Source organism: Callithrix jacchus, chromosome 1 (genome assembly GCF_049354715.1).
Source record: "Callithrix jacchus isolate 240 chromosome 1, calJac240_pri, whole genome shotgun sequence".
NCBI classification, from domain to species: Eukaryota; Metazoa; Chordata; class Mammalia; order Primates; family Cebidae; genus Callithrix; species Callithrix jacchus.
The window spans coordinates 64,374,954-64,395,588 of NC_133502.1; the positions used below are offsets into that span (position 1 = coordinate 64,374,954).

At 41.0% G+C, this 20,635-nt stretch overlaps 1 protein-coding gene across 5 annotated transcripts in view; it reads right to left on the reverse strand.

Moving 5' to 3' along the window:
- WDFY2 (WD repeat and FYVE domain containing 2) overlaps window positions 1–18,490 on the reverse strand; it is a 188,606-nt gene extending 170,116 nt beyond the window's left edge. For 4 of the 5 annotated variants that reach the window (XM_035297673.3, XM_035297678.3, XM_008991611.5 and 1 more), the window contains exon 1: window positions 18,127–18,490. In XM_035297673.3, the coding sequence (XP_035153564.1) occupies window positions 18,127–18,399 (273 nt within the window). In that variant the 5' untranslated portion in view covers window positions 18,400–18,490. Of the gene's footprint in view, window positions 1–15,328; window positions 15,449–18,126 lie in introns of all 5 variants that reach the window. The other variant, XM_078356370.1, reaches the window with a different exon arrangement.
- Between the last annotated feature and the right edge of the window lie 2,145 nt (window positions 18,491–20,635).

Sequence of the window (20,635 nt, forward strand, 5' to 3'; positions counted from 1 at the left end):
CAGATGTGAAGCGGAGGGTCAAAGAATCATCTTCAACCATGGGACAACCACAAGGATGAAAGCCACATACTGGGGATAATGGAGAAGAAAGAGATTAAGAACACCTATTTCTACACGTTTTGTAATGTGAGCAAAATAAACCAGTACAGTTGCTATTCCATCAATGTGCAAACATCATAGAGTGTATCTATACAAACCTACATGGTATATAGCCTGCTACTCATCTAAGGCTATACAGTATGGCCTATTGCTGTTAGGTTACAAACCTGTACAACATGTTACTGTACTGAATACTACTGGCAACTGTAACACAATGGTAAGTATTTATGTATCTGAACAGATTTAAACAAAGAAAAAGTTGCAGTGCAACGTTAAGACAGCTGCAATGTCATTAGGCAATAGGAATTTTTCAGCCCATTATAATCTATGAGACCAAATATCTTATATGCAGTCTGTTGTTGACAGAAATGTTGTTATGTGATACATAATTGTACTTGGTTAGGCCACACTAATGAAAGCCCCACCCAGGTCTTAAGTACTTCCTCATTCAAAGACCCTGTTCCAACAATAAATGTATCAGCTTTTCCTGATACAACTCAAAAGTCATATCTACAAATGTGTAATGCCACTACTCAGAGCAAGTAAAGAAGGGAGCTTCAAGGGTCTAAAAGGAATGTCTTAGGGGTGTCTGCCCTCTTCTATTTAATGTGTATTGTCATTTGTTGATTGGCTAGCTGACTGCTAGCTTTCTCTCTGAAAAAGAGTTCAAGTTCAGCCTGTTGTGATTTAAATGGAGGCTCCCTACTCACCCCTCCTCTCCATCTTGTTCCAGAGAGCCTCGTGGAGAGGTGGCATTGTATGGTGAGGTGGAGTAGAAAGGATGTGGAGTCTGATGAATCAGGGCTCCCTTCCCCACTCTGCCTCTTCTTAGCTGTATCAGTATCTACATGTTTAAAATGACAGTAAACTACTAGCTTCATAAAATCATTTTTAGTATTAAATAAGAAATGGCACATAAAACAGACTAACCCAGTGTCTGGCCAATGGTACATATTCAGAAAGAGTAACCTAGTATTAATTACTATGAACATACTTGAGGCTTTTCCACTTCCTCCCTGATACAGGATATACACTGTCTACATGTGCTTGGTGGTCTAGTTTCATGTTATTTTTTGGATTTTAGTTTGTTAAATATATCACAAAATGCAATTTAATAAGTTCATCCACCAGAAGAAAAAAATCTGTTGTTGAGCCATGTGTTTTTATTTGGAGTTTAGAAAATATGGTTATCATATGGGGTCTACTCACCAATCCTAAACTTTGTCACATAACAATGGCTTTTGCTCAGCACCTTCATAGTGAAATATCTATACATTCTTCATCTTAAATTCACTACAAGAAAATAGTCCACATGTCAAATCAGCAAATAAAGCAATGCGAAAATGGCTATCTGAACATGTCACCTGCTATATGAGCAGACTTCAAGGAAAATAGCAATGGAGGTCAGGAGAAACACAAGAGTCAGCGAGTGTTCATTATTCTGCTGCTACTAAAGCAATGACCAATGATACTCCAAGCCACAAGGGCATGGGCTCATTGCATGTCCACAAGGCCCAGTAGTGCGCACCTGCTGGATTGTTCATCTTTCATCTCTTTCTAAGACTTGCTCCTCCTCCCTTCCCTCCTCTCTCCATCCACAAACTGCAGCAGGGACTGCCATATCCCTGCAACATGACCCTACTTCTGGCCATAATTCCAGCAAGATCAGCTGACCCTGGCCACACCATGAGGTTCCTTCTTAAGGAATTCTGCAACTCTGGGAGCCTGAGATCAATCTCTCCCTGCTTCTCTAGACTGTAATGTAAAATTAAGGAGCAGCTGGCAGCCATGTTCTGCCATGTGGACTAAGAAAGAAACAGAGGAAGCCAGTGTGTGCAAGAGAGAAGAATGAGGCAGATACAGAAAAACTGATGAGCAGTAGGGAAAAGAGACTTCCTGGTTGTCCATATTCCTAAGGCCCAAATGCATCCCTTGGATTCTGTAAGATACTTGAGTCTCCTACCTTGGAAATGCCAGAGCTGGTTTCTGTATCAAAGAAACCTAAGGGACTCCATTATTATGTATCATTAGGAGACAAATGATTTACAAACTCCCTCCCTCAGGATGACCTAATACATAACGCAAACCTATATTGTTTCAATTTTACCTCCTGTGTTCTCAGCCTGATCTAGAGGTCTTGAGAGACACAATGAAAAGGATCACAGGGCAGAAGAGAAAGAATTTTAATGCGAGGCAGTACTTTAATAAATACGCGAAGAGTGTGCTAAGAGAATGCAGCTATTCGGAGATGAGGAAGGGAGAAGTGGCCACGTGCAAGCACTGCAAGCCCAAGAGCAGTTTGGGTTTTGCTTTTTCAGTAGTTCAACGGCAACTTTAACTTTCACCCATATGACACAAATTGAATAGTACTTCATAAAATTATGCAACATGGAAAACCTTGTTTCAATTGTCACTGTATTGCAAGATGGCAGAATTAATTACAAATTTAAACTATAACTTATAATCTTTACTAAGGCTTAATAAAAGTAAGCTGCTTGTTCAAAAGTGATCCTGGAACAACTCAAAGTCCAGAGTAAGAAGGATGAGAAACATATGACTGGCCAACGGACTTCTTTCTCTCACTACATGAAACTCAAACTTTTGTTTTTGGGAAACATATACTGTAACTTCAGTAGAAAGCAATACAAAAACATGTTGTTACATAGATTAGTTTCCATTTAGTCAGTCAACTGTGTCCAACTGTCTCAATTGGGATAGATACATTAACAGAGCTGGCTGTGCTTGAGCCTTCTTTGTGAGCAGCTTTACTGAGCAATGTGCTTGACAAATGCCTCCTTTTCTTGCCGTGCAGATATGCTCTGCACTTTGTGCCTCTTCCATAATATTCTGCACAGAGATATGATAGTCCAGGCAATTTTTTTTTTTTTTTTGAGATGAAGTCTCACTCTGTCGCCCAGGCTGGAGGGCAGTGGTGCCATCTCAGCTGACTGCAATCTCCCCCTCCTGGGTTCAAGCTATTCTCCTGCCTCAGACTCCCAAGTAGCTGGGATTACAGGTGTGCACCACCATGCCCAGCTAATGTTTCTGTTTTTAGTAGAAACGGGGTTTCACATGTTGGCCAGGATGGTCTCAATCTCTTGACCTGTGATCTGCCCACCTCAGCTTCTCAAAGTGTTGGGATTACAGGTATGAGCCACTGCGCCTGGCCCAGACAATTCTTTATAGCCTTAAATACTTTACGCAGCTATTCTCAGTTAGTAGCCTCCAAGGCCATAGCTGTGTTATTCCTCTGGGCATCAAAAAAGTAAATGGCGCTTCTGAACCAGTGCCTGCTATGACTTCTCCAAATCAATCTCACGCTGGATTTGTTTGAGGAAAGCCTGCTTTACCTCTTCTAATTGGGCAATTTTTTGCTCATTGAGTTTATCAGCAAATTCTCCAATAGAGGAGAACATTTTTAATTACATAGACAAGTAACCCTACTACTGATATAGTAGAGAAGGTCTCCAGGATAGCCATACATATTCCTTTGGATAGAGAATACAAACAAGATAAACCCATTTCCAAGCACAAACAGTCCTATTACAGTGGTTTTAGAATAAAGAAATGAGAAATTCCTCAGGGATCAGCCCAAAAAGAATTTTTCCTCCATATTCAGGAAGAGATAGTAGACAGGCAAGACTTGGCTGCCCTGTGTGAAAGATCCTTGCTGCCTGCAATACCTCCTGGATCTAGGAAGGCTGTGTTTTTAGAGAGGGGGCCACTGTGGCAGCATCAGAAAAGTAACACTCAGGACAGCATGGGCAGTGAAGGTCCAACGCAGCAAGCAGTCTTAGCATCCCTGTGACCCTGACCAGATTCCCCAAAGCAGTCTTATTTATTTTTATTTTTTATTTTATTTTATTTTTTGAGACAGAGTCGCACTCTGTCCCTCAGGCTGGAGTGCAATGGCACAATCTCAGCTCACTGTAACCTTGACCTCCTGGGTTCCGGAAATTCTCCCACCTCAGCCTCCTGAGTTGCTGAGATTACAGGTGTCCACCAGCATGCCTGACTAATTTTTGCATTTTTAGTAGAGACAAGGTTTTGCCATGTTGGCCAGGTGGTCTTGAACTCCTGAACTCAGGTGATCCACCTGCCTCAGCCTCCCAGAGTGCTGGGAATACAAGTGTAAGCCACTGCACCTGGACCCCACAAAGCAGTTTTATAAGTGAGAAGTTTAACACAGCTGAAGCGGAAATGCCCACTGCAATCCATATCAGAACATATATATTAGATCTTGTGCGAATCCTATCAGTTTTCCTTTCACAAAATCTAAAAACCAGTGAGTGGGAGACTTTTCTCATCATAACTTTCTGAATTTTGCATATACATGTACCATCAACTAAAAACCAAGGTTACTTTGTAAATGTAAATGCTAGTATCTATTTTTACCTGCTGTTTTTCATTCAAATATTCAGAATTTCTTCAAGGGAAACAAACTACCAAATAAGTAACTTTTTCAAAACCTTACTTCTTTCAGCCTATGATTATTTAATTTCAAATTGTTGCAATCTCCTAGCTAAATTCCATTTCAAATAACTAAATGTTTCTGCCATTTTGATCCCATACTCTCTGCAAATCCATCCAGGACTTGTCACCATCATTAACCTCACTTTTCCACATGTATAAGCATGGACTACTAGGCAACGAAAGCAACAGACAGATCAACTTTTTAAGCAAAAATTTTGAAAAAGCAGAAACAAGCAATGCTGGGTCCTGAAAATAGTGACTACAGTAGCATCCTTCAAAGGACAAACGTATTTGTATAATGTGAAAACAGTTCATTGCTTCGAAAGCTTCCAAGCTGAAGTTCAGTCCTTCAAGCTTAATTAAGAATGAAGTTTCCCAGTAATTATTTAGTAGTAAGGACATCATTCTTATGCTCAAAATATAAGAACTTCAATTATAGCCAAAGACCCTTAGAAAAGTGTCTGTGACCATTGAAAATCTCAACACAGTAACCTCAAGAAAACACAGTAATCTCAAGAACTCAACCTTTCATTCACTTATCAATAAAGCAGCAACTTGGTATATAGTATATAGTTCTTCTGGGTCCAATATTGACATTGATCTATACTTCCACTAATTCAATAATAAGAAATTATTAAAGAATATGGGTGCAACATTTTTAAAAAGAAAACAAAAAATTAAAGTGAGGTGGGAGGACCACATCCTGGAGAAACATGACCTGTAGACACACACATGCCCCCAGAACCTCAAGAGTACTTTTCTGGACAGCTTATTTTCCCTATATTACACTGAACTGTGAAATTAAATTGTTCAAACTTAAAATAATTCAAACTTAAAGCTATTGAAACTTTAACTTACTCTGAGCCTTGAGAGGAATGTGGCTATGCAGCCCCAGTCAAATGGTGTACAGTTGCAACTTCTGCCTTTTTTCCTGTACATAATTGAAAGGTCAAGAGGCACCAGAGATAAGACCCCTGAGACTCCTGTCCCTTCTCAGGGAGTAAGGAATCTTCCCTGGAATGTAGCAATCATCTATAACCAATCGAATTGCTGTGGTATATGTTCAGGTCTCATATGAACAATGAAATCCTGCTGGAACTTCTCTATCTCTACCTATATAAGTGAAACCTTAACTTTGCTTTGGAACACTGACCCCATTCATTTGCAGTCAGTGTTTCTGGGTGACCATCCTCTAGCTTTGCACTCAGACAAACCATACTTAAATCATATTTTCTGAATCTCATTATTTAAGGTTGACAGAACCTTGTCAGATTGAGTGAACTTTACTTTCTCAAACTTTACCCTGTCCTATCCACATTAAAGTCAAAGATTTATATTTTGCACATCTGATATGACAGAAATTTCCCAAATGGAAGCTTAATAAGAAAAGTCAGAAAAGTCACACTGCAACCAAATTCCAAACCAATTTAATCCATTCAAACAGCATGCCAAGTCATCTAACTATGCATGCAGATTAACCTCCTTAATTTAATTTTATATTCTATATAAAAATTATTCATCCTTCAAAACTGTTTAACAATCTAAGCTTTGACATGTAAAGAGAATTAATTAAACCATTCAAACATAAATTCAAAAATATCCCCCAGATCAAAATATAATGAAATAAATTAACCATTCCAACACTCCTCCTCCCCCAATGAACACTAAAACAGGTTACTGATATTCTAACAGCATGGCATGGAAACTGACTCCAGGAAAATATTAATCCAGATGCACAAAATAAAAAGCAACAATGTAATTTAAACTTTTCTAAAACTAGAATTTAAATGTATTTAAATATGAAGCGGCAGAGCAAAGAGTCAAACCCAGGCTTCTCTGACACCAGTCCCTGGCCCCAAAAAAAATGCCTCCAGAGAGGGACTCAGGAAGGGTAAATGCCATCCTTAATTTACCAATGCCCACCTTTATTTATATATTTACTGGCTATATCAGCATCTGTTATAAAAGGTGTGCCTTAATTTTTTATGTATATGCTTCCTCCCTTGACTCACACCTAAGTTCTTAGAAACATGAGCACTCTGGATATCTTTTGATTTCCTTTTTTTCTTTTTCTTCTTCTAAATATCAAAAAAGCTCTAACTACTTACTCCAAAAAAGGGGAAGCATTTCAGATTTTAGAGGAAGACTCTCTGGGTCTCGTGCGCTGCTTTCCCACCAGCAGGCAACCATGACAGCACACCTTCACCTCTCACAGCCAGCTCAGAGGGCCTTCGCTCCAAAGCAGGAGCAAGGGGTCCACAGGAGATAATTTCGTGACTTGGCACAGCTCTGTCTTCCCATGTGTCAGGAGAAGCTGGCAATCTGGATGTTTATATGAAATCCATATGTTTAAACCTTGCCGACAAATTCAAAACTTCTAAAAACACTGTGTGTGGACCACTCAAAATCTGTCCAAGGATGGACTTCAGTCCGCTAGTTGCTAGTTTATAATGCCTAAACTCCCAGTTGAGAACAATTTAGTTAAACCTTTATCCTTCCTTAAATTTATTCCTTATAGAAGCCATGAAGACACAATCCTTGCTGTCCAGGAGACCAGTGGGGACAAGGGACACACCATTTCAGGGCAAGATAGCAAATGAAGAGAAAGAGAGAAGCCTGCAAAGGAGAACACAGCACCCACCCACCACATACCTCCCCTTACCACTGGCTGTCACAGGGCAAATTTGGGAAATGGCGATATAAAGATGACAGGGTTAACTTCACCATTATATATTAAAGAAGAAAAAAGGGGCTCAGAACTCTACAAAAACAAACAAAAAGTTCGACAGCCCAAACTCTGTATATCCAAAGTGAGTCTTAAAATAGCCTAATGGGCCCAGTGCGGTGGCTCATGCCTGTAATCCCAGCACTTTGGGAGGCTGAGGCCACTGAATCATGACGTCAGGAGTTCGAGACTAGCCTGGCCAACATGGTGAAACCCCATCTGTAATAAAATGACAAAAATTAGTCCAGCATGTGGCGTGCATCTGTAATCCCAGCTACTCAGGAGACTGAGGCAGGAGAATTGCTTGAACCTGGGAGGTGGAGTCTGCAGTTAGCCGAGATCACACCACTGCACTCCAGTCTTGGCAACAAAAGCAAGACTCCGTCTCAAAAAAAAAAAAAAAAAAATTGCCTAATAGAACCATGGCAACAGAAAAAGCTTACTTGCTTAGAGGCGTGCTGGTGTTACAAACAAAAAATAAAACAATGCTCCAAGTGCTGAGGCAGGTGCTGCAGGAAGATCATTTCATGTAAACCTCCCAACAACACTAGGAAGAGTAATTATTCCCAATTTGCAGATGTGGAAACTGAGACTGTAAAATCCCAAGGCTTCAGAAAGAGCCAATATCTGATTCCTCTCCCATTAGCCAGAAGACCTGGCCAGAGATATTAGGGCTATCATTGCAGACACATAATGGCAAGCAGTCAAGAAAAACTCATTTGCTACAATAATTAGAAGTGCAGAACTGGCATTAAAAAAGGCAAAGAGGCCACATAGGCCCTGATGATTAAGACACAACAGAGGCCACAGTAGGCCCTGCTGATTATGAGAACTTAATTTTGTGATAAAAGTAGTTTCACAAATAAATACAAAAGAAAATATAAGGACCACTCAATAAGTAATATTGAAATAACCACCAGCAAGTTTTAGGAAAATCCATTTACACTTCCCAATTTATGCCACCTAATGAAATACATTTCAAACAAATCAAAAAGTTATTTTTCCATCAAATTATATAACTAAGATGAAAGAAAAATGAGTATCAGTGGCTCTCTGGGAAAAATGTTACTTTCAAAAATTAAGAGTGGCAGAAGAAATTTCAATTATTAAAAAAAAGGTGTGTGGTGGCACATACCTGTGTTCACAGTTATTCAGCAAGCTGAGGCAGGAAGTTCACTTGAGCCCAAAAGTTTTAGGCTATAGTTCACTATGCTAATCAGGTGTCCACCCTAAGTCAGGTACCAATATAGTGACCTCATGTGAGCAGGGGACCACCAGGTTGCCTAAGGAGGGGTAAACTGGCCCAAGTTGGAAACAGAGCATATTAAAACTCCCTTGCTGATCAGTAGTGGGATTGTGTCTCTGAATGGCCACTGCAGTGCAGCCAGGGCAACATAGTGAGACCCTGTCTCTTATTTAAACATTTTTAAAATAAATAAATAATTGTATAGCTTAATTTAAATATTTTCTATGTAAAAAAAATGAAAAGGCAAACAACGACAAAATGTAAGCTATGTCTGGATATATAACAGGCATGGGGTTAATATTCTTACTATATCTATAGAATATATGTACACAAAATTGTTAAGAAGAACCAAGAGACTTCAGTGGAGAAACAGACAAAAGAAACAGACAATTCACAAAATGAAAAATAACTAGAAATAAACTAACAGAAAAATATTCACTAGTCAGCCAAAAATATATAAATTAAATATCAATAAAGTACCACCATTTATCAAGCAAATTATAAAAAAAATATTAAAATAATAATATCCATGGCTGGTCAGGTATAGCAAAACTAATATTCTCATATGCATACATAACTGTAAGCATTTCAAAGTGGCATAAACTTTTCGGAAAATAATATGGCAATCTTCTTTCAATCTTTCCTAAAACATAATCCAAAACCTTGGGGCAGGGGGATAGAAGGGGACACCTATATGTTTAACAATGTTCGTAATAACATTTATAAAACTGAAAATAATGTAAATAAACAAAAGGGAAAAGATAAATTATGATGTAGTCACTAGATTACCAGTACCTTGAGAGCAGGATGTGCCTTGCTCATGATGGGAGATGAGAGGCTAAGTATATACAGTATAATCATTAAATAAATATGAGTGAATACTGAAGGAAAGCAAAAATATAAGGTCACTTAAAATAATAGTTAAAATCTAGGTAGCTGCTGGCAAAATTTTAAATGAGAGCAAGAATATAAAAGTGTATGATTACAATCATATTTTTGAAAACTGCATTAGAAAAACTGCTAGAAGGAAACATGAAATACTAACAGTCATTGCGCTAACGGTTATGAGCAGTAATTCTTTATTGTGGTTATTATCTTTTATTTATGTATTTGTTGTAGTGACAGGGTCCTGCTATGTTGCACAGGCTGATCTTAAATTCCTGGCCTCAAGCAGTCCTCCCCCCTTATCCTCCCAAAGTGCCGAGAGTATAGATGTGAACCACCATGCCTGGCCTATATTATCTTTATTTAAAATGCAAACATACTTCAGAATGATTATTATTATTATTATTTAAATTTTAAGTTGATCCTTCGAATCAGAGAAGAGAGAATAATTTAATAACCAATGGAAAATACATAAAATCTCTAAATAGCTGTGTATTGTAAGTAAATCTGACCAGCTAAAAAGAAAAGCAAAGTCATGCAGAGGTCAGCAACTGGCATTCGTTATTTACTTATTTATTTTTATTTTATTTACTTTATTTTTATGTATTTATTTATTTTGAGAAGGAGTGTCACTCTGTCACCCAGGCTGGAGTGCAGTGATGCAATCTCAGCTCACTGCAACCTCCCTCTCCCGGGTTCAAGCGATTCTCCTGCCTCAGCCTCCCAAGTAGCTGGGATTACAGGTTCCTACCATCACACCCAACTAATTTTTGTATTTTTAGTAGAGACGGGGTTTCGCCATGTTTGCCAGGCTGGTCTCAAACTCCTGACCTCAGGTTATCCACCTGCCTCAGCCTCCCAAAGTGCCAGGTGTGGAATCACAGGTGTGAGCCACCCCACCTGGTGACATTCATAATTTAGATGAGAGGCATCATTTCTGAGTCCTAACTCAATAATAAAATATGGCAGGAAGCTAAAATGCAGCCACTCAAACAATAGCAAATGCTCAATTTGCTGCATTCCTACTTTTTTCTGAACCCTCTCTGGCTCTGGGCTGTAAGGCTTTAGAATAGTTATCTCTTGACTTGAAGGCTTCCAGTCAGACTGGGTCGATTCTTTAATGTCAGGGGGAATTTCAGAAAATCAGGCCAGGGTAGGGGTAGGGTAGGCTGGTGGTGTTTAGGTCGCCAAGTTGAATTACATTTCCATCTTCTAGAAAACCAAAACTACATTTCCTTCCTTTAGGAAGGAAAAGAAGATACAAAACGTTACCAGTTTCTCTAAAGCTCTACAGTATTTCAAAGTGTTGTTCACAATCCTTTAGTGGGTCATGAAATTAACCGAAAGGGTCACAACTAGGATCTTATAAGGGCTGCAATGGAACAGAAAATGGTGTGTATGTCACATTAAGAGGATACCATTTCATAAAACCTTTGTTTCTGTCATTTGTGTGTATATGTTTGAGAGAGTATGTCCGTCTTGCATAGCAAGACTAACTATATTTTTTACTTTGATTTGTGGTCAAAAAAAGTTTCCAAAGCATTACTCTAGATAACCCAGGCCCTGATTTGGGTGCTAGGGAACCACCCAGAGATAAACTGTTTGAAACTAAAGGACTCATCTAGAAGTAGGACTGTAGTGAATCCAGTTCAACTGGGTGTTAGGCACTAACACAAAACAAATACTTCTTAATATTTTGTCCAGGAATAAATAACTGCTGTCATCCAAAGACTCCAGAAAGCTTGGTTTTACAATTGCACAATGTGAGGTGCTGACAGTTTCACACAAGCATGCTGCTTTTTCCTAATGCCTGCTTTCCTCTACTTCAGACTTTAGGAAGATACAGTTGCAGAGACTACACTTATCTATGTGAGCACATCATAGTGCCAAAGTCAAAGCTAGGAAATCTAACTCCCTCCTTTGCCAGACGGACAAACTGAGGCTTAGAGTGATGAAATGCCCCAGGAAATGCCAAGGTCAATGCAGAGGATTGCTGAGACCAGACTCCCACTCCTAGTTCTTTTCCAAGAATCCTTAAATTAAAAGCATAGAAGAGCATAAAGCAACACTCCCTGCCAAGAGACAAGTAGATGACCTTTCCTTTTCTTTTTTGGTCTTATTGGTTAGTTTCTTACACTTCTGAATTAATTTTTACTAAGGACTAAATAAAACATTTGGATGAAGAGGCCCCCTGTCCTTCAAACAAATAAACAAACAAACAAACCAACAAAGACAGCTTCCTCAAGTTGCACAAAAGGAGTTTTTTTGTTTGTTAGGGAATTTCTATGTTAAGTTTAACACTCTCCTTGGGAAACCTATTCATATAAAAATAAAGGAGTATGCTCTTTTTGAATTCTTTCTATTCTGACAGTAGTTGAGAAGAAAAGCTTGGTATGGTGGTCATTCTCTTCTCAGATAAGTACATACAGTACATAATTTAGTTTAGTGTTACAGGTATCAACAAATCATCACCTGTGTAGTCTTAAATCACAATCTATTTATTGATTTCTAAACGCCACAAAGTGGATTCACTTCCCCCAACCTGTTATTTTTAATGACATCAAGATGATTCTCCACGCTTTCTCAAAGCCAAATGCAATGAAAACAGACAGCCAGAGAAAGATGCTGTGCAAGGAAAAAGTCACAGTTCCTTTTCTAAAGTTTTGATTTTGTTTGTTTGGAAAAGGCCATCTCTCTAAAGTTTCTTCTAGCTACTTAAATCCTATGATTTTTACCTATATTTCTTTTCCAAAGTAAGTTTAGTAGTAACACTTGAAGTGTAAGACCGCTGGTCAGGATTTCATAATTTAAAAATCGCTCACTTTAAGAGGGTCTGAACTGCCACCCTAACTTTCCCATAGTGTTGCAATATCTGGGTGAATATATACTGATTAACATCTGTGAGTCGTGGATAGACTCTGGTTTAATTAAGAACATAAAAATAGAAAATTCAGAACCGTAAGGAGCTTTGGGATCACTTGAAGCTAATCCTCCTCTAGTAAGCCTCCTCAAATAAGCTTTCCCATAGTGATCTTTTTTTAAAAAATCAGTCTGTTTCTGACCTTTAGAGACACAGAGACAGCCTGTTTCCAGAAAGATTTGCTGGCATAAAGAGTGCTTCATATTTTGAATTCAGAGTAAAGGTCTAATTTTCTACAATCATACAGGACACATTCCCTCTTTGGGACCTTGAAATTAGCAATTATTACCACCAAGTGATGAGTCTCAAGTGCGTAGTTGAAAGTGTATTAATTTTATACTATTAGAGACTTCACACACTCAAAAATTAGTTTAAATGGGTTCTAATTTTGCTGACTTCAGAGACCTCACTCCATCATTCTGAGAAGTCCTCAACTTTTAGAACTGTACTAGGCACTGTAAAACTTTGATTTGTATTTCTTTAAAATAGTTGTGCAAATGTTATGAAATACATGGTACATAAAACTCTATCAGGAGCTCAACTGAACTGTGCCAAGGTCTAATTATCAGTCAAACTAATAGTTGACGCAGAGAACTGAGATAGTGCGATTTCATAATGAAAAGAATTAATGGTAAATGAACCAATACTACGAGAATTCAAAAGATGAAATAAAATGTTAACATACTTTTTTCAGGAAATAGTCAAGTAGTCAGTCCTGGCCACTTCAAATAATAGTAATTTAGAGTTGGGAAAAAAAAAAGGCCCTTGAGGTAAAAAAAAAAAAATCCAACCCTCTTGTCCCAGTCCATTCCCACTCCCATCCCATGTTGTATTGTTGGTCACCCTGGCCTAAAGCAAGCTGCTGAACTTCTCAGGCTCAACTTAAATACCTTTGCTGACAGAAACTCTTAACATCCTCAGGTCCATTTCAATTCAAAAAGGTGATCACCAGTCATTGCTTAATTCATTCAAGGAACATATAATGCATATCTCCTTTGTGCCAGGCACTGGGGGTGAGATATCCTTATATTGGGGTATCTTACCAACTGCTTGTGTTCTACCCTCAGAACTTAAGACAGAACAGAGCTAATTATGTTGTATAAATTGGTCCTGAATAAAGTCAGAATACAAAAAGGCAATTCATTCCCCATACCCCCTCCCCAGTACCTTCCTTCCCTACAGTTCTCTCTCCCAAAGCTTCCTTCTCCACAACCTATCACCAAACATGGGCCTCTTTATCCAGAAAAAGAACCTGAAACCTTTCGCCCAAAAGGTTCAGTAATTTCTGCTATCATAGTCACTTCTGGAGACACTAATTTCCAGATTCCTCAAAATGTGAGGACACTGAGTGCTGAGTTCTGAACTCAAGCCACCTGGCTCCATTGTCTAACCTTAATCAGGACATTCTAATGCTTCTTAATGAACGGGAGTTTTCTTTCCTCCTCTATCTAAAATGCCCTTTCCTATACAAGAAAGGCTTTTTTACAAGAACTCCTACTCACCCTGCAAGACCCATCTGGAGAAGAAACTGTTGGTCTTCTCTAACCCCACCAGCAAGAGATGTGTTGGCAACCCCAAAGGACAATGTTTGTACCTATTGTTGACTCCTAGTCAGGGAATGATTTCCTATAAATGCCTAATAGAAAGTATCTAGTTACTGAAAGTCTCTGTATGAATGCTAAGATTATTGACTTGTGTTAAGATATGCTTATAAAGATTAAAGGTCTGCATGGGACTGGGTCTCTCCTGGCTTTCACCACTTGAAGCAGCAGCCACTTAACAAAGGAGCCCCTGAAAAGCTTTAGACTAAACATAAATCATGACCAAAACAGAGCGGAGATGTCTGAAAGGAAGCTAGGGAATGCTAAAATGGCATTCACTCAGAAAAGACAGTCCAAAGGGAAGCTGAGAAATGAGGAATCCAAAGTATTAAAGTTTGGTATGGCCTTTCAGTATATAACCTAACTACAAAGCAAAGATAGATTCAGACAAGGCTGGGGAGTTCCTGAAACAGGCTCTGTATTACAGTAGCACCAGAAATCTTTACTTATAAATCAGATTGTTTTTATACTTCTTCTACTCCTTTACTTTTCCTCCACTGAGTAAAGCTGCAGGCTGTTTGAACTCTGCTAAGAGGAACTTGAAGGCAAGCGTTTTTATCTGCTCTTCAGCTTTAAGATTTGATTATTATCGGCCCACTACCCAGGGCAGTTTGAGTGAAAAATTCCTCCAAAGGGAGGTAAAATTTAGGGGACAATATGGACTGTGGAAGCAGCCATTCTTCTCCATCTGCAAATTCTTTTTCCAATACTAAATCTTGGAAGTAATGGTTTCGTTTTTATTATGCAATATTCTTCTAAAATTCCTCCACTAAATTGTGACCATGGTGAAAGGACCTTATCATTTTCATCACCACCATGTACGCATGTGACTGGAACACAAGAAGTACTCAAACCTTTGTTGACAGAATAAATGAAGCAACTCATGGACTTCTGAAGCACTCTAGGGTTCACCTAGTCCAGTACTTTTACTACAAGTATATATTCATCCACATAAGGCTTTCATAGGTCATAACATAATTCATTCAACAAATACCAACTAAATGCCTACAGTAGTTAAGATGCTGTGCTTTCAAGAACAGAAAGAAAAAAAAAACAAATCAGTCAGTGATATAACAAATGTGTATTGAGAACCTACTGCATGCCAGGTACTATGTTAGGCCCTAAGGATGATACAATGAATAAGACACACAAAGCTCCATAGGGAACTCACAGAAGAGAAAATAAAATGGACATGAAGTATATACTGTATAACACTGTTTATGGAAAATGTTGGCCAGGCACGGTGGCTCATGCTTGTAATTCCAGCACTTTGGGAGGCCGAGGTGGTTGTCGGGAGTTCAAGACCAGCATGGACCCTGTGGTGAAACACCATCTCTACCAAAAACACAAAAAAACTGGCCGGACACGGTGGCACGCACCTGTAGTCCCAGCTATTGGGGAGGCTGAGGCAGGAGAACTGCTTGAACCCGGCAGGCAGAGGCTACAGTGAGCAGAAATTGCGCTCCTGCACTCCAGTCTGAGCAACAGTGAGACTCCACCTCAAAAAAAATGGAAATGTTAAGTGTTTTCAAAGGCACACATAAAGGAAATGAAGGAGTCAAAGGTCAAAAAGAGAAACCAGGGTTTCCTAAGAATTTATGAAACACTGCCATTCAGGTATGGGACACTACATGTGGCTTTAACCTTAGAGTTCAGGAATGAAGATTACTGGTTTCTAGCCAAAGCAGTGAATTGTAATGGCCTTGTAGGTTGTGATGAAAATCAATATTCCATTTTCATATATTTAGCATTATATCAAGTGATATTAACACTGAATTTTGGAAAGCAAGAATACAGATTATTTTAATGGAAGCCATAACCAAAACTGAGCTCTAAAGTTATTTTCATGTTTGAGTATATGGCCCAAAGAAGCACAGACTTGTCAACCTGAATTTAAAAAGTATATTAGTAATAATCCTGGACTTATGGGTGAGTCTTATTTAACAGTAACGCCATGACAAAATAATTTCTATTATTTAAATTATAAACTAGAAAAGTGAAAATTAGGCTAAGATATGGCTAAACATTGTATTTCTTTCATCCTATAAGCAAATGAAATTGATTCTTCAGTTTTATTCATATACACTACTTCAGCATCTCCAAACATTTAAAAACATACCCCAGTAAAGCTTGTTTCCTTCAGGGTAAATGTGGTAAAATGGGAATCAGAAGTTTCAGTACTATAATAACACTATAATATTAAAGGAGCTTAGGCTGGTCTGAAGGTAATTTTATCTTCTCAATTGTTCACAGTCAGTTACAGATTGAACTCCTGTTCCACTTTCCCCTTTCTCACTACTCTACTTGACTAGGCTCATGCCTGTAATCCCAGTACTTTGGGAGGCTGAGGTGGGCGGATCAAGAGGTCATGAGATGGAGACTATCCTGGCTAACATGGTGAAACCCCATCTCAACTAAAAATACAAAAAATTAACGGGGCATCGTGGCATGTGCCTGTAGTCCCAGGTACTTCGGAATCTGAGACAGGAAAATCACTTGAACCTGGGAGGCAGAGGTTGCAGTGAGCCAAGATCACTCCACTGTGCTCCAGCCTGAGCGACAGAGCAAGACTCCGTCTCAAAAATAAAATAAAATTAAATTAAATTTAAAGGCGCTTAGGTTTAACTACCTTTCTCCTTCTCTTGATTCCAAGAACTTACTCATGAATTTTCCACAGCAGTTAGAAATTGATCAGTTCCATCTCCAGCAGCTACAGACTGGGAAAGTAACATCTACCAATATATTCCCTTCAATATATTTTATGGAATATATTGCATAAAAACAATACCGTGATAAAGAATTTCTAGGTCCAGAAGCAGCCTTTTAAATAAAATTTTGCCTGTATGGAAAATATCAAACTTTCTCATAAGGCTTCTCCGTGAATTTCAAAAGGATCCCACATCCACGTATTCCATTTTAGCCAGGAATTTCTTCTGTTCATTGCAGAATTCTTGCCACTGGTGTATGTTTACAATATTTTCCATTGGATCGACATAGGAAATTAATCAGGCGCCATTTGTATCGAGCATGATGTAGACAAGAACGTGTCATTAATACACTCATCCTAGTTATACGGAAGAACCTAAGACATGAACAAACCTAGTAAGCAAAATTTTTGAGGCCACACACTATGCAAAGTGCTGAGATGACTACAAAGACAGCAATGAGCACTTTGTTGCTTAGCCTCTCAATTTTGATTGCCACCAAGGAAGGATACTTTACCACTGCATTATTTGAACTTATATTAAGAAAACCCACCTACCGTAAAACCCCTGTGTTACGTACCTCTACCGTGTTTTTTAAAAATAGATTTTAGCAAAGAAACAATTCCAGAGAAATTATAATACTATATGCAAACAACATTCCTCTAGAAATTCGCTTCATCTGCCTTATTTCTGTATGTTAAAGGACATTAAGTCAAAGAAAAAATGCAAAAATGGAGAATATTTGAAGGCAGAACAACTAGTTCCACTTCTGCAAACTAAGCAAAATTCAGCAAAAAGAAAGGAAACAGGCAAAGGGAAGAAACTCAAGAGCTATTTGCAGCAGTGATCCGTTGCAAGTTCTATGCGCTTCTCCCTGAGCTCCAAGAGATGAGGAGGGAAAAGGAGAGAAGGCACCACGCAGAAGCCTAAACTTACTCCTGGTGCAACTTAAAATATTCATTGAATTCAGTCTAAGATGACTGGGCTATCAGAATTCGGTGGGAATGTCTGGGAGAAGGGAGTGGCATTTGGTTTCTCCGTTTGAAACCCCGGGAGCTGTACCAGAGAGTACCCCAAACCCCTTGGTAATCTTGCAGAGGCGGCTCAGAGCATCGTTCCCCAAGCACACACCTGCAGGGCCAGGCGGCTCCTCCCTCTTTCCCTCCAGTCCTCAGGGATGGACCAAAGTCCCTCGGGCGCACCGTTAGCCCGAGGGCCACCCGGCTCCCGCAGGCGCCACTCAGCACGGAGTGAACCCGGAGTGCACGCCGCGGTCCCGGCTCCGCTTCCCGGAGCCACATAGCAGAGGAGGCGGGCAGCTGGACACTGGCACCGCCAGGATGCGCATTACAATAAAACTTGGGGGAACAAGTCTACACTCGCGCCGACGTGGAGGCACAGCCCCTGACGCGGGCTCGGGCGCCGTCGGCCCGTCCCGCCGCTTCTCGCGGCCGAGGGGCTGCAGTCCGTACCTGTCCTCCGAGACGCTGATGACGCCCTCCTCCTTGGGCACGATCACGGCCATGTTCACCACCTCCTGGGACCCCTCGACCCGCTGCAGCAGAATCGGCTTGCGGGTCAGAGGCTTGGGCTGAATCTCCGCCGCCATCGGAGGAGGGGGCGCGCCTGGGGCTCCGCCGCCAACCGCGCCGCGGGGCCGGGCTGAGGAGACTGTTAGGGCACAGACACAGGTTGAGACAGAGACTCTGGCTGGCCAGAGCGGAACGCCGGAAACCAGCAAGCATAGCCTGGCCGCCTCTCTCGGGAACGGCTGCGCGCTCCCTGCTTCAGGCACCAAAACCGCCACGACCGGGGTTGCAAGCCGGGGCCACTACCAGAGGAGGGGAGCGGAGAGCCGGCAGGCGGAGCCTGTGTGGGCGGGGCCTGCCGCAGGGGGTGGCCGCTGGTGGGCGCACGGGCGGCTCCACTTCCGGGACGGTGGCGAAGGAGGAAACCGGGAACAGAAGGCGGGGCTCTGGTTTCCCAACGCGCGTGCGTCAGTCCCTCAAACCCATTTCTCCCCCCTCCCCTCCGCGACTCCGCGGATCCTGCAGCACCACTAGGACGCATGCGCTTTCCTTTCCCGCGGTCGTCTCTCCGCCTTTCACATCCAACGTTTAGTCCCCTCCCTCTTTAACCTCCCGTGAACGCGCTTGCTAGAGGCCACGCCCCTTCGAAATGCCTTGAAAAAGGGACGGCAGTCAGGCGGGGAAAGAGCGCTCAGCAAGACCGGAAAGAGAAGAGCCCTGGAGGAAGGAAAGAAGCGCAACTAGTTGGGATGTCACTGGGCATGCGCGCGGGCTACATGGCCTAGCGGTCTTAACAATGAAACTCGGCGGGAGGCCGCTTACTGCTCCCAACATGCATCAGACCCAGGCTGCCGGATGGCACCCAATGGCCTCCTGGGAGTCGTAGTTTCTTGGAGCCTCCGCCCCCTTGTCCTGGAATGACCTATCGCCTACTTCTCAGCGCTGTGGGCCTGGGGAGCTCAGGAGGGCAAATTTTGAGGAGGGAGGAAGGTCAAGAGATTGGCCTGGAAATATGGACAGGTGCGGAGAGACTTGTTTACGAGACTGAGTTTTAACCTTTATGTGATGGAGAACTGTTGTGTCCTCAGAGCACGTCTCCTCTGTGACCAGCTACTAGAGGTTCCCAGAAGAGCCTAGGCAATTCTCCCAACTTCTCACCACTTGCACATGCTGTTTCCTCTGTCTGGATTTACTAGGTCCAAACTCCAGATGAGCTCTTTCTGCTCCAGAAAACTTTCCCTAATTTAACAGCTGAGAGTCTCCAGCGCTCACTGCATTTCCTAGCACTTCCATTGTGGCAGCTGCCACTCTGATAGTAATCAATTGTTTGAGTACTCATTCCACCTGAGGATGATGTAGCAGGTGCCCAGGTGCATCCCTTGCAACCAAGAACAAGGTTTATCAGGCCACGGTCCACACTCAGGACTTGTAACGTATTCACCTTCACTTCTCTCTTATGCTTATGCCTTTTACTGCCCTAACAAGCCTGCCCCTACTTTACTCACCCCACTCCCAAATACTCTTTGAACTCATGTAACTAGACTGCACCTGCTCACCCTTCAAGACTCCGTCTAGCCTTTGTCTCCTCTAGGCAGGTTTTCCCGCCCAACCCTCTCCACTGCAGATCCGGTTGGGTATTTCTCCTGTGTTACCTCAGCTTCCTGAGTCCCCTGTTAGAATTCTTGCCATTATCACTGCCCTATGATGACCTATTCTCCTATTTGTCTCTAGTGATCTGTGAGATTCTTGAGAATTGAGAGGTTTGCATTCAAATCTGTGTTCTCATTGCCTATCACTAGTAGTTATTAAATATTTATTGAATGAATGACAAGATAGAGATTCTGCCTCTTTGGAATTGAGCATCAGACTCAGGGTTGTGGTGATGCTATTCAGGTTCTAATTCCCATAAAACCTGGGGTGGGAGCAGCCAGTGCTACCTCCTTTGTAACTTTAAGGAGATGAGGGAAGGTGTCTGGGTCATAACTGTAATTGCCACCAGAACCACCTGATGTAGGTGTTATGCCCTATTTAAATAGATGTGGAACCTGAGACTCAGAGAAGTGAAATGCCTGCCCTAGGTCCTACAGCTGGAAAATACCTCAATCCTATTTCGAGGTTCTTATAGAATTTCTGCAAAATGGAAGGTGGTAAAGAGTTGCCCTGTGTGCTTCGACACAGGTTATTTGCACTTGTTCTCTTATGTCTCTAGTGATTGGTAAGATCCTTGACTGCCAAACATCTACTTTAGAAATGTGTTTCCACGAGGCCTGTCCCTTTCTCTCCCCAGCTCTGGCATTACTTCTCTCACTTCCAGAGCACTGCAACTCAATCACACCACATAAACCATGGCTACTCTTCAGCTAACTTTATTCTGGGAGAGCTCAGAATTATCACATAATGACTATTGACGAAAAGTTAAATTTTGTGAAACATTTTAAGAGATTTATTCTGA